The 15,569-nt window shown below is 34.0% G+C and overlaps 1 protein-coding gene across 2 annotated transcripts in view; it reads right to left on the bottom strand.

Moving 5' to 3' along the window:
* TOP2B (DNA topoisomerase II beta) overlaps positions 1–15,339 on the bottom strand; it is a 58,243-nt gene extending 42,904 nt beyond the window's left edge. The window contains exons 1-2 of one of the 2 annotated variants that reach the window (XM_081286685.1): positions 15,206–15,339; positions 796–951 (exon numbers count right to left, since the gene is read on the bottom strand). In XM_081286685.1, the coding sequence (XP_081142811.1) occupies positions 796–951; positions 15,206–15,268 (219 nt within the window). In that variant the 5' untranslated portion in view covers positions 15,269–15,339. Of the gene's footprint in view, positions 1–795; positions 967–15,205 lie in introns of both variants that reach the window. The other variant, XM_081286684.1, reaches the window with a different exon arrangement.
* Positions 15,340–15,569: the final 230 nt, after the last annotated feature.

Genomic DNA, 15,569 nt, shown 5'->3' with positions numbered 1-15,569 from the left:
GGACATAGTTCAGTGGGAAAGCTCCATGCATGCATGGAGCCTTGGGTTCCATCCCCAAAACAAACAAACAAAAAGCAACAATAACTATGATGATTCTAGTTTCTCTGTTCAGTGATTCTAATTCTAACCATTCCTATAAAAGATGATAACCCCCAGATCAAATTCCCAAAATCTGGCAATTTACTTGTCTTTTTCTTTAAGGCACCAAGAATCATTAGAAACAGTAGTTAAGCAAAATAGAAAAGTATAAAGAAATATTTACTTTACATTTTTACTTTATGCTCTATATTTTTCTATAGTACAGGAAGCACTGAGTGAAATAATATGAACAAAGCATGACTTTGAACTCAAGAGTCTTATCTTAGAGCCCAGTTCTGAGAGATCTGAGCAAGTTAGTTTAATTTATTGAAGTTTCTCTTTCCTCAACTATAAAGATAAAAATATTTACTTCCCCAAATTGTTAGGATCAAACAAATAATATACGTAGGACAAGTGCATAATGAGCACTAAATAACACTCCCTGGATAAGTTCTAGAACGTATTATCATTAAAGTAAACCACAGCAAGAACTTATAAACCTTTTAAAAGTTTACATGGCACCATTTTACTCTACACTTCCTTCTTCTGATAGTTTTTATTTTCAGGAGGAAAAAAACCCTAGATCTCTCTCCTTATTTACTCATGATCATGAAGATAGGAAATTGTGGATTTAAAAAGCCCATTAAATCAGAATAGTTTGATCACTATTAAAAAGTAGATAGAAGTACATATTTCCTGATATCAACAAGTAATTACCTGTGTTAATGGCTCCACTGAACCAATATATGTATCAGGACGAAGGAGAATGTGTTCAAGTTGTGTCTTTTTTTGATACACTCTCTCAACAGACAGCTTCTTTGAAGAATCATTTTTGTTTGCAGTTTCTGACTCCTCTTTTTTTGCAGCATTGTTCTGATCAAAAAGAGTCTAAAATTAACCAAAAAATCATATTTAAATAACCTACCAAGGGGTAAGCTAAAATGTGTATGGACACATGAAATGGTTTTCTTTTTTTATTATTTAAAATGGAAAATTTTTTCAAAATCACTGGTGTTTGAGATGTTGTATTCTTTAGAACACAAATCCATCTAGTTCTAATTTTGTTTTTTAAATACAACTTGAAGTGGCAGTTTTGACTGAGCCCAGAATGTGGGTACACATAGTCACCAGAATTACTAGGATAGTCTCCATTTATTCAACTAAGAATACAAACATTACCCAGTTCTGCAAGATAGCAAGTTATGGGGCTGGGGCTGTAACCCAGTGGCAGAGCACTAGCCTAGCACGTGTAAGGCCCTGGATTCAACCCTCAGTACCACATAAAGATAAATAAAATAAAGGCATGCTGCCATCTACAACTAAAAAAAAAAAAATTTAAAGATAGCAAGTTAATTTTTGTATTCTTAAAATTTCTCAAGAAATGTGAGCTTGACAGGTCAGGTTACAATGACTAAATCTGGGTGGCTGCAGGGGTCCCAAAAGCTTTCAGATGTAGGTTCCCTGCCATTAAGTTAAAGTCTCTAGTAAAATTTAGATAAAAATAACCTATGCAAATATTAACCTAAGTAGTAATAAACACTTGATATGGCAGAAATAACATGGTTTATAAAATCCTTGAATGTCACACTTTTATAGATTATGCCACCATCAGCTCTGGGCGCCTCAACCCTGAAACACCCTATGATTTCAGTTTCTCTGCTAGTTCTAAGGAAACAGATTTTAATGCTAACAATTCCTATAGCAGATGAGGATCCACAAATCAAATTCCTAAGACTAAAGATTTTCCAGTAAAGAACATTCTCCTTCTGGAATTCCCTAATACTAACAAATATGTTATTCCACAGAAAGGAGGATATTATGACGGCCTGTATTTTTAGGGTCAGAAAACTCAAGCACAATGAGAACTGACATATTCTCATTAGCCTTTGAACTTCAGTAGAAAAAATACAAGATAAAGAATGGTAGGTAGATTTTTGTTTTGCATATTTAAACAATCAGTATACAACCCGAATCCAATTCCTAGACATAAACATACCATCATCTCCAAAGTTATTATTTTTAAGATGTCATTATATATTTTCTTTTTTTTTTGAGAGAGAGAGAGAGAGAGAGAAAAAATTTTATATATATGTATATATATATATATATATATATATATATATATATATATATATATTGTTTTTTTTTTTTAGTTTTCGGCAGACAACATCTTTGTTTGTATGTGGTGCTGAGGATCGAACCCGGTCCATACACATGCCAGGCAAGTGCAGCGCGCTAGCGCTTGAGCCACATCCCCAGCCCAAGATGTCATTATATATTTTCAAAAATAAAAATGCATTATCTTTGACTCAAACACTAAGCAAATTCAAACATTGACTATAATTTCCTAATGCCATAAATTTTATATTATTTAATAATATTTCAAAATAAGGGTATTATAATTAATTTTATCATATTTTATACCATACTCTTATATATTCTTTCATTTATACACCTACCCATTAATACTGCTGACATCATTTAACATCTTTGGACAAAAAAAATAATTGTTCATAGTCTATTATTGTCAAGAGTTAAATGATGAACTAGGTAGCCAGAATATGAAATGTATGTTTAAATAGTCTTCGAGTTTCTAATTGTACTCCTGGCTTTTATGACATAAGTTTGTAAATTTATAAAAAATAAATTTAACAATAAAAGCACTTGATTTTTAAAATGGATCTTCAGAATAGCTAAAACAAAGATCACAATGACTAAGATCACTCTTTTTTAAAAATATATATTTTTTAGTTATAGTTGGACACAGTACCTTTATTTATTAATTTTTATGTGGTGCTAAGGATCGATCCCAACGCCTTGCACTTGCTAGGCAAGTGCTCTGCCGCTGAGTCACAACCCCAGCCCATAAGATCACACTCTTTTAAGAAAGTACTAACAATGAAGATGACAGGAACTATGGAATCTAAGTTGAGTAACTTTCTACCATTTGAACTTAGAACTACATAAAAGGGCTGGGAATGTGGCTCAGTGGTTAAATGCCCCTGGGTTCAATCCCCGGAGCCCTCCCTCCCAAAAAAAGGAATTACATTTCTAAGTTTTCAATTATTGGCATAAAGGTTAGGGACAAGCCAGGCACAACTATAATTGCAGAGACTAGGGAGGCCGAGACAGGAGGATTGTTAAATTCAAGGCCAACCTCAGCAACTTAGAGATACCCTGTCTCAAAAAAAAAAAAAAAAAAAAAGGTCTGGGAATGTAGCTCTGTGTTAAAGTACCCCTTGGTTAGACCCCAGTAGCTTATATCCCCTCCCCCCCAAAAAACAAAAAACAACAAGGTTTGAGACATACAATAACCATAAGTGAAAGCTTTCTTATCCAGGATACTCCTCCAAAACAAACTCATCACCACAAAATATTTTCAAGATTAATCCAACCAGAGGCTTATTTCTATGTAATTTGGATTTTCACATTTTGCCTTAATGAGGTACAGTGAAGTGACACATAGGGATGGACAACAGGGATAAAGCCCTACCTCATTCTGTTATCAACAATTTACCACTTTCCCCATGTCCTCCTTTATTCTTTTTAATTGGTACATTAAAATTATATTAATGAGATTTATTAGGCTATATTCCTATAAGCACAGAATACAATTTGCTCAAATCTCCTTCTCCACATCAGAAAGCATGTCAGCAAGATAGCAGAGTAGGGAAGCCCAAGACCTTCTTCCTCATGTAAACATGGATTAAACAATATGTGAACTACTTGTCTTTGTGAGAATCCAGAAACCACTTAAGAGGTCCTGTGAATACAAAGCCACATCAAAGACCATGATGATCCTACCCTTATCAGCAATGCAAGACTGAGAAGAAACCTCCAACTCCTTCTCCTGTGGCAGGAAAGAAGTGGAATGTACAGGCAATGAAAGGGTAAGAGGAGTACTACCTTAGAGACTGGTTTCATCTTTACCTAAATCTAAGGAACAGCATGCTGGGTTGTGAGCCACTGAGAACAAAAGCAGTGATTTGGTGTAGCACCAGAATCTACAGTACCAAAACCAGACACCAGGTGGAGCCCCAGTTCTGTGGTTTATTGACAGCCTATGCAAGGAAGCACAGTATGACTTACAGACACCAGGGAGTGCTCCTGAGTAAATACAGGCAAACCTTCAACTAAAAGGTTATGTGCACAGGCCCAGAGAAGACATGTCCAGAAATGGTTTGCATGGTCTCCAGATTCTCTAAATAAAATAATTTAAGATAGTGAATATCCCCACACAATGAAAACAGACTGCAAAAAGTAGAGAAGTAGCTGAGTTCTTCAATGCTAAAGTTCCAACAGAAAATAACAAGACATACAAAGAAACAGGGAAATACAACCTATTCAGATGAACAAATTAAAGCTCCAGAAACTGATCACTAAAGGATTGGAGACACATGAATTACTAGAAAAAGAATACAAAATAACTGTCATAAGGATGTTCAACAAATTAAATGAGCAGATAGACAACTCAAGAAAAAAATTAGCAAAAGAATGCATAAACAAAATAGTAAAATCAACAAAGATTTAAAAACTATTTAAAAAGTCAAATGTTATTTTTAAACAATACCTGAACTGAAAATACAGAAATACTTGACAACAGACTTGACCAGGCAAATGGCAAAAACAAAATCAGAACATTTGAAGATAGGAATTTGAAAGCCAGAGGAGGAAAAAAAGAATAAAGAAAAATGAAGAGAGCCTACAGGACTTACAGGCCACCATCAAAAAATATACACATTACAAAAGAAGAATAGAGAAATGGGTAAAGAACCTATTTGAAGAAGTAATGGCAGACAGCTTTTCAAATGTGAGCAGAGAAATGTACATATAAATTCAAGAAGCTCAAAGAATTCAAACAAGGATAAAGCTAAGGAGACCTATACTGAGACACATCATAATATAACTGTTAAAAGTCACAAAGAGAGAATCTTCAAAGCAGTAACAGAAAAGCAAATCATCATGTACAAGAGAGTTTCTATTAGGTTATCAGCCAAGTACTCAGCAGAAATCTCGTAGTTTTAGAAGGGAGTGAGACAATATATTCAATGTGCTAAAAGATAAAAATTGCCAAGCAAGTATATCTAGCAAAACTGCCCTTCAAAAAAAAAGAAAGAGGAATTAAGACTTTTCCAGATAAAACAAATGGGAGGAAATTCACCTCTAGATTTGGGTCTTCCAAGTTGAGGTTAGTTTGAAATTAACTGCTATCCCTAAGATGTTTGATGTAATTGCAATGATAACCATAAAGAAAATATCTATACAATATACATAAAAGAAATGAGAAAGTAATTAATACATATCATTATAAAGAAAAATCAATGAAAAAAGAAGGCAGTAAGGGAAGAAAGACAAAAACTACAAGACATTTAGAATAGAACAAATGGCAATAATAAGTGCTTCCATATCAATAATTACTTTTTAAATATTAATGAATTAAATGCCCCAGTTAAAAGACACAAATTGGCCAACTTGATACAAACATCCAACCATATGCTGTTTACAAGAGACTCACTTTGGGTCTAAAAATGCTATAAGGCTATAAGGATGGAAGAAGATATTCCATGCACAGGAATCTATTTTGTCTAATTACATTAGACAAAATAGATCTTAAAACAAAAACTGTCACAAGAGATAAAGACAAAAGATAATAGTTATAAAAACACATGTTTCTAACATTAGTGTACCCAAATACATGAAACAAAAATTAATGGAACCAAAGGGAGAAACTGACGGCAAAACAATAATGGTAAGAAACTTCAATACCCTGCCTTCAGTTATGTATGGAACAACCCGATGGAGGATCAATAAGGAAACAGGACTTGAACAACCCCTACAGACCAATCAGACCTGACAGACATATAAAATACTCCACTCAACAACAGAATACACTCTTCTCCAGTGCACACAGAACATTCTCTTAACATGGACAACAAGCTAGGCCACAAAATAAGTATAACAAATTTAAGATTAAAATCATACAAAGTAACTTTTCCATCTACAATGAAATGAAATAGAAATCAGTAATGAAAGGAAAATAGAAAGCGCACAGATTTGTGGAAATTAACGCAGTCTTATTCAAACAATGAGTCAAAGGAGAAATCACAAGGGAATTTTAAAAACATATGAAGGTTAATGAAAATAAAACTTATATAATGCAACTAAAGCAATACTGCACTTAAAATTAAAAACATCTCAAATAAACAACCTAACATTATACTCAAAGAACCACAAAAAGAAACCAAGTCCAAAATTGTAGAAGGAAATAATAAAGATTACAGTAGAGATAAATGGATAGAAAAATAGGGGAAAAGTCAATAAGAGTTGGTTTTTTTAAAAGATTAAAATTGATGAACACTTAGGGAAGCTACATTAAAAAGAGATAGATAACACTCAATTATAATTGAAACAAGAGGGGACATCTCTATTGATATAATAGGGAAAAAAAGGGATTCTGAGAGATTTATTTTAACAATTATATGCCAATAGATTGGACAACATAGGGGAAATAGAAGAAGTCCTAGAAGACTGAATTATTAGGAAATAAAAAAAAAATCTAAACACACTTAAAGTAAAGAAAATGAAGCAGTCATCAAAATCTTCCAACAAGGAAAAGCCCAGGATCAGATGGCAACACTGGAAAATTCTACCAAGTATTAAAAGAATTAACATCAATCTTCCTCAAACTCTTCCCCAGAATCATTCTATAAGACCAGCATTTCTGATATCAAAACTAGAAAAAGATATAAGAATAACTACAATAACTACACACTGATGGATTTAAATGCAAAAATCCCCAAGAAGATATTAGCAAGCCCAATTCAATAACACATTAAAATAGAATAGGCAGCAGAGGAAACCCCAGACCTTCCTTCCTATAGAAGTAGAGAAACTATCAGCAAATTATATAAGGAATTAATATTCAGGATATGTAAAGAATTCTATGACTCAATAACAGAATAAACAAATTTAAAAGAATAGGTAAAGGGCTTGAATAGACAAGTCTCCAAATACAAATAACCAACAAGCAAATAAATACTCAACCATAATAAAATATTATCTCACATCTATTAAAACAGTCAATAGAAAATAACAAATGTGAGAATGTGGAGGTATCAGCACTCTTGTGCACTACTAGTGAGAATATAAAATGTTGCAGCCTGATAAGTTCTATAAAAATTAAGAATAGGATCCCCATATGACTTAACCATGGTTTGGGGATATATATCCAAAAGAGCTCAAAGCAGAATCTCAAAGAAGTACTTGCATACCCCACATTCATCACAGCATTATTCACAATAGCCAGGAGATAGAAGCAACTCAAATGTCCAATAATGGATAATGGATAAAGTAAATGTGGTATTGGTATGAAGAACAATGGAATATTATGCAGCCTTAACAATAAAATTCTGTTACCTATTGTATATTGTTGAGGTTCATGGATATTATGCCAAGCAAAATAAGCCAGTTATAAAAGGACAAACTGTATGATTCCACTTAGATGAATATCAAAGTCCAAATCACAGAAACGGTAAGTAAAAAGGTTGTTAGCAAGGGCTGGAGGAAGTGGTGGCAGAGTTAGTGTTTACAGATAGAGAATTTCAGTTTTGCAAAATAATTTTTTTTAAAGAAAGAGAGAATTTTTTAAATGTTTATTTTGTAGTTTTCGGTGGACACAACATGGTTGTTTTATTTTTATGTGGTGCTGAGGGTCAAACCCAGCGCCCCGCACATGCCAGGCGAGTGCATTATCACTTGAGCCACATCCCCAGCCCCAAAAATTGTTTTAAAGTTCTGTTGTAAAATAATGTAAATATATTTAACACTATTGAACTCTATATTTGGAAATGGTTATGATAATAAATTTTTTACTATAAAAAAATAAAAACATCAAATATAGTTTGCATTCTCTAATTTTTATTCACAATTTTATCTATGAAGAATATGTAAAATTATAATATAACTGACAATATACTTAAAATACTTTAAGCCAAAATATTTTTCCTAAAAGACATATGTGACAAGCTGTTGTGGGAAATACAAAGAGGTACCTTTCTATTTAAAGTAACAAAAAGTATTAAGGAATACATATTAGTATAATATAATAAAATAGATACTTTAAGTTATTTATAGATATCAAATCAACTCTCAATTATGATATTAAAATAATTTCTAAAACGTGATATAAAGCACTATAAACCTGGATATTTCATTTAGTAAATATTTATAATTGTCATATTAAAAATATTTTTGTAAATTTGAAGCATCTATGCTATAGCTTTTATATAAATTTACATTAGTAACCAAGTATTTTAAACGGTTTAGCAGTTTATTAAAACTATACTGTTTAGTAAGCAAAATTGCAAAATATATATTTATATAAAATATAAGCCCTTTTTGTTCAGAAAAAACTATGTGTAAATGTATGCCTGCATAGGAAAAAATACCCAAAAGAGTATTAAAACAAATTATCTGTAGAAAGTAGAAATGTGAGCCATTCTTTTTCTTCTTTGATACATGTTTTCTAGTTTTCTCCAATGAATACAAAAAGGATATGCCAAAAGGTTATACTATTCCATATCTGTTAAAACATAATTAAGTTCAGATAAAACTGAAGGTTTCTTTTTCTAGAGCACTGTTTATACCTACTTATTACTTTTGCAGACCCAATTATCTTACTAGATCTAGGCAAACAGGTAAGTGAAACCAAAACAAACAAATAAGACTAGTAGCCTTAGCAAAGTACAAAGTAGATATTAACATTGAAGTGAGATTTGTCTTTTTGTTCCCATTCTCAACAAATGGTAGTTTGCATCTTTCATTACTAGCAGCCAATACAGGAGGTTTGTCCCCTGCAATGTCTACAAGCTTTTCTAACTGGGATAATGGTCTCTTTTAGCTCCTGCATATTAGCAGAAAGATGCCCTCTGAATAACGTCCAGGTTACTAAAAGTCAAAATTTGGGGGTTAGGAGAAAGGAGGCAACTTTCTTCCCCTGGTTAATGGGATGATTCTATCCCCCAGAATATATATAAATATAATACAAACACCCTTAGTCTTAGAAGAGAGAAGAAGCTAATAACAAATATGTTTTACATCTGCTCCTGAGCTGTCATCATAATCTCCATCTCTAAAAAACAAACAAAAATGTTGCCATTGGTAGCTTTTCTATTTTAACACTATTGCTGATAATATGCTACAAAGAAAATAGGAAATTAGCTCGAATAAACAGACCAGCAAACTCATATGTATACACATTTTTAAAAGCATTCTCAAGTTCAGATGATAAAGGAAAACAATGTATATTTGATAACTCCAATATAAGAGAATTATGCTAATTTTAGACATTGAAAAGAAGGGGTCTTCTGATTCAACTTTTTCTTATTCTTACGTGGCCTGTAATAAGATACCACTCAGTATTCCACATTCAATAAAAAATAATAATGTGGGGCTGGGGATTTAGCTCCATGGTAGAACCCTTGCCTCAAATGTGCAAGGCCATGGATCTGAAACCCAGTACTATAAAAACAAATAAATAAATAAAAATTAAAAAGCAACATTTCTTTAAAAATACCTACCAAGACCATTCTAAGTAAATTTGCATTAGGCTTAAATAATTAAAATGTATTATTTAAGTTCATTTGTAATTTATCTAACTGCCTCATTTGAATGGTCAAATCACCAAATTATTTATAATAAATAAGTCAAGCCCTAATTACACTGCAATAATCTAAGAAAACAAGGCAATATTATTCATCCTATATAAAACCAAAGACAATAAAAATGTAAAATAATTTTCATATTAGGAGAAATATCCTACATATATCTAAAAGTTGTTTTTAACTCTGACATCTGTTGATATCTTAGTTGACTTTTTCTAAAGTTCAAAAGCTGGCTGCCAAATAAACCATTATTAAGGGAGTTTTAAATGAAAATGAAAACTATTATATAAAATCATTTTAAATGTTAATTTTCGAACACTTTTGAAATATTGCTAGCTCCAAATTAAAAAACAGATGTAATCTTTATCCATGGCTTGATCTTAAAGAACATTCAACTACCAAAATAAAAGCTTTTTTATTTTTCAGAATGGGTATATACAAAAATCTTTATGAAAAAAGATTCTTGAGATTCTGAGAGTAAGCAATTTGGGCAATGATTCACAATTCCTATTTTTCTGTGGAAGAACACACACTGCCAGATAGCAGATCAGAGATGGTTTACCAATTGGTACTAAAATAGGACTGAGCCACTCATTCATATAAGCAGCAAAGAAACTACACCAACACCAAGCCAACAAGAATGGGACTGGGGGATAGCAGTCTAGCAACAAGCCCTTTCTTTTCACCATCTGTACAGTCCCCTCAGACTTAACTTTAACCTTTGTAACAGCCCTTGCATTTCTTTTCTCCCTCAAGGCTGCCATCCCCTAATGTTCATTGTAATCATATTTCACCTATATAAAAGTGTTGAGGGCCATATTATCTACTAACCACAACAATCTGTTCCCTATCTATGCTCCTCCAGAAATGCCCTCCCATACCAAGGGACAAGGAAAGAGGTAGAAACTGAGGGATATTTGTAATAGTCAGGAAGGCTTAGATTTCTACTGTCAAAATAAATGTTTATCTAAGTTAAAAGGTATAAAAGGTATGAAAATACTTTTCACTGAATTTAAAAACATGTGTGTATGTGTAGTGTTCATTCATCTGATAAGTGCACCAATGGGCCAAGCACTATTAGAATTATATGGATAATCTCAATCTTTATATAAGAGCTCCATGAAATAGACACTTATTATGACAATTCCCTTTGTACAGATGAAATAACCAAGATCCAGAGAAGTATTTTTCCAAAGCTAATAAGTTAGCACTTAAAAGAAGCTGAAATATAAAACCAGATGATATGATTTCATAAGCCACCTTCCTAGTATTCTGCTACACTAAATACATATACCCTAAAAAGATACATACTTCTTAACTTTTTGTGTGAAAGCAAAAAGTTAGTAGAAAGAGAAAAGTATATCCTAAAAGTCTCTTTTCTGTCAGATTAGGGTATAAAAAGCAAGTTTTTTTAAAAAAAATGTTTATAAACAGGAAGGCTGTATAACTGATGGTTAAGTACATAAGCCTAGTTTAAAACTCAACTTTTGCCTTACCCATGTGCCTAAAAGTTTGTTTCCTAATCTCTAAATCCCTGTTTCCTTTTCTGAGAATGGGAATAACAATAATTGTATTTCAACTTTTCTTTAAAATGGGGGTCTTATTTGTATTAGGGTTTAAAAATAATACAGGGTGCTTCTTTAAGTGTATTTAGTAAAATGCAACTGTTGTCACCACTTAAGTACCTAACAGATCTGAGACTACAGGTGAACAAAATCACTTCTATTCAGGAAAAAGTTCATTTTATACAAAGTGTTTCCAAGTATTGCTATCATGTTTACTTGATAATATACCTAAAGATAATATACCTATCTTACTAATAATAGATTTCAGAAAGTTAGTATGTTAAGTATCCGATTTGTTAACAATAACTGAGGTTGAATTATGTATCCAAGTCTCTGTAAAACACTATATATATCTAAACAAGGAAATTTTATGATCTCTAATTTCAGAAGTTCATAATATTATTGGCAAGACAAAATTATACATGAAAGATGAATAAAAAGACTATGATTGATAAGTGTAACAAAATTGAATAAAAGAAAAAGAAGTGCATAAGGTGAAAATTAAGTTTGGTAAGACTCAGCGTTGAAGATTAGTTAATATTTAGGGGCTGGGGATGTGGCTCAAGCAGTAGCGCGCCTGCCTGGCATGCGTGCGGCCCGGGTTTGATCCTCAACACCACATATAAACAAAGATGTTGTGTCCGCCGAAAAACTAAAAAATAAAAATTCTCTCTCTCTCTCTCTCTCTCTCTCTCTCTTTAAAAGAAAAAAGATTAGTTAATATTTAGACAGCTAAGAAGAAGAAAAAGAAGCATTCCTGATGAAAAGTAAAATGACAAAAACAAGCATGGTTTGTTCAATAAACAGTGAAGAGAAATCTATTATTGGGACTATGGGAAATAAATTGTAATAGGAAGGATACATTGATTATGAAAATCTGGCTATGGAATGAATGTGGACCTGCAATAATGAGCCTCTAAAGCATGGTCCTTAAAACAAATCTTTAGAAGGCATTTGAAATATAGAGCTATGTTTCCTTGATTAGAAATGGTCACAGTAGAAATGTTATATATTTCAAATAATTCAATAGAAACTATGTTAATTTTTTTTAAAAGAAAAAACTCTTAGAGATCATTATTGAAGTTTGATGATAGAAGGATATCAGCATATCATTCTGGCTATGATTTTTTTTTTAGATGCTTAACATCTTTCATTACAGTTTTTTTTTAATCCAGAATAAATTTATAATATTACTCGAAAAAAATAACAATCATATAATTATATTCTAATATATTCATAAATATCCTGAAACCACCTAAAACATGATAAAAGACTGAGAATAAAACAGACTATTGGGAAGTTCTACTAATCAAGGTTTTACAAATTAAGAATTAATTCAAGAAATTCCATCTACTTCAAAGAAGCATTTACAGCCATTAATTTTAACTCAAAATAGTTTGATCAAATATTTTTCATTTTTGATTATAAAAATTCTAGTTAAGATACTGCAAATAAAACAAAACAAATTATTAAAAGACAAAATTAATGTCAATCTTAAACCACTTTGCTTTGTGGTTTCTGACACTGAAAAGTAAATTTCACACAATGACAAAATTAATACATACTGACATGGATCCCCACAGCTGTTAATACCAGCAACACATGGCATCAACTCCTCACCCCAAAAAAAGAAAACAGACTGATTCCATTTTTATTTCTTCCTATTATCTACAAGTAGGTAGCCACGTAACACTAGTTTCAATAACACAGGTAAAGTTACCCCTCTTCAAAAACATATGGCATTGCAATAAACCCCCAAATTCTTACAAAGGAAAAATAATAATTATTATTATTATTATTACACATAGATAGTTCATAGTTGACTTTATATAACCTATTATTCCTGGGGGTGAATTTCTTTAACTTTGTCATTAACAACATTAAGCTTGGCAGTGAAGCACATATGTTATCTCATGTAGTTCTCAATGCAACATTATTTGACACATGACAAAACAGGGTTAGAAAAATTAGGTTTCCCTACAAAAAGTCCATCCACTATACATATGTACTGAAGACAGAATTTGAACCTGTATCAGTCTGACACCAAAGCCCATAACCAGCTCATATTACTGTCCATAAAACTGAGTCAATTTATGAACAACGATATATAATGGACATAGAGATGCTTATATTACCTAACTTAAAGCATGAAATCTGAAAGAGAACTTACAATCATTATCTTTTAAATAAACTTCTAATTCAATAAAAATATTTATAAATAAAAGACTAAGTGATTTTATTTCTGTTTTACTGTATTTCCCATAATTAGTATAATAGTGAATTTAATCAATACGAACTTTTGTTTCAAATGGGTTTTTCTAATGTTCAATGAAACCCACCAAATTTTACTAAGTTTCTATATAAATGAAAGTTTCCTATTGAGGTTGAAAGGAAAAGTGGTCATAAAATTATCTACAAGGTAAAATAATAGTAAATTAAAATATTGCCATCAAACGTTAAAGCAATCCAACCTTGAAACAAAATGTTTACTGCAATGGAATCAGAAGTCCTCAGTGGAAACACTTTTTGGTCTCAACACTTTCAAACACTGAATGAAAACTCACAGTACTATGTACCTCTCTAACTTCCTTTTCAGATATTTGATTTTAGTAACAGGTAAAGACCATCCATTTAAAAAAATTATTCCTTTCATGCATGCTTTCCCTCGTCCTCATGTCCACTAACTTATTAACATTTCCTCTCCATTCATACTCTCATACATTAACAGAGGTATACAAAATTCAGAGCGATTCAACAAGAAACTGGCAAATTATTTTGCAAAGTATTGGCACCAAAATATAAATGGTTAAAAATGTTTTTCTGCTGTAACAACCTTTTTACAAAAAAACACCTGTCAGTATTGGCCCAACTGTTAGTCAACTCATCTAAACTTAACCAGAGTGAGAGAGAAAGAGACAAAGAATTAAGTCACAAAAAATGCCAACATACAAGTTCGTGCATTGAGTCCCTATAAAGCGTAACACTTTTTATTCTTGTCTAGGATACCTAGTCAGTTGACTTGGCTGGGATTTTTTTTGTATAGGAAATGACCCTGGTCTGAACTCTACGCTGAGCAAGTGAAACGCCTGCTGTGTGGTGAACTATGGATCTGTCCTGGGAATCCGGTCTCACCAGTTCTCCTCAATTACTGCTTTGACTCCCCAGAAGGAACAGGGCACCCAAATCCTTTAACTCCAGAACTAAGCACTTCAGTCACCTCTGGAGGACATCACTTCAGCTCTCTTCCCGTTTCACCTGTGATGCTGACGTAGGTAAGCACTTCTTTCCATAATCCCCCCGACAGATGGACCATGTATGATATGATATTTTAACTGCGATGAAACCACCATCGCAAATACTCTCTCAAACAATCAGACTTTCCAAATGTAAGTGGAAATTGCCTGTAACCGTCCAAATCCATTGCACTTTGAGAGATATGACCACCAGAGACGGTTGCATTTAGAATACACTCACACAGGCCCCACAGTCCAGTATTTTCTTAAACCACACTTGTAGAAAGTACTGACCCACACAGACACACATGCATTTTCACCATCCCCACCATCTCTTGCGCGACTGCCCTAGAAGAGTTGGGGAAAGAGGATACACAGGTTTGTACCCCCAAAGTTTCAAGTGCATGTTATGGTTTGTACCCCCAAAGTTTCAAGTGCATGTTATGCTCCTGCAGCCGGAACCTCCAGAGAGGTCAAGAGAAAGAAAGAAAGAAAAGGCGCGGGGAGCGCGGGTGGGATTCTGCTGGCACAAGCCCCGATGGGGCTCGCGCTCTGGACGGGATTTCCCTCCTTCCCCTTCCCCCGCCCTGGAATTCCTCCCCAGTGGAGGGCCGCGAACAATGCGGCCGCCGAGACCCCCGCCCGCCCCGGGAGGCCCGTCACTCACCACCCAGGTCAGTGCCCCGTTGCCACCAGCGCCGGCTCCCGCGCCGCCGCCCGACTTGGCCATGGCGGGTGCCTCCCGCTCACAGGCCCCGAAGCCGCAGCCGCCGCTCCCGCCTCCCTGGGGTCCGCTGGGCCCGATGCTCGGCACCGACCACTCGGCTCACTGCGCTCCTAGCCGCGCCGGCCCCCGCGCCCCATCGCGGGAACCCAGAGCGGATGTCCGGCCAAGCCCGGGGAGAAGGCCGCGCCGCCTGCTGCCCTCAAACTCGAGGCGCGGCGGTCGCGTCGCCGGGGCCTAGCGCCCCGGTGAGGAGAAGGAAGAGAAAGCGGGAGGCGGCCGGCGACGGCGGAGTCGCAACAGCGCT

Source organism: Spermophilus citellus (genome assembly GCF_964194105.1).
Source record: "Spermophilus citellus genome assembly, chromosome: 3".
Lineage (NCBI taxonomy): Eukaryota > Metazoa > Chordata > Mammalia > Rodentia > Sciuridae > Spermophilus > Spermophilus citellus.
The sequence above is the reverse complement of the archived record's forward strand: the minus strand, read 5'-3'. Positions and strand labels throughout refer to the sequence as shown.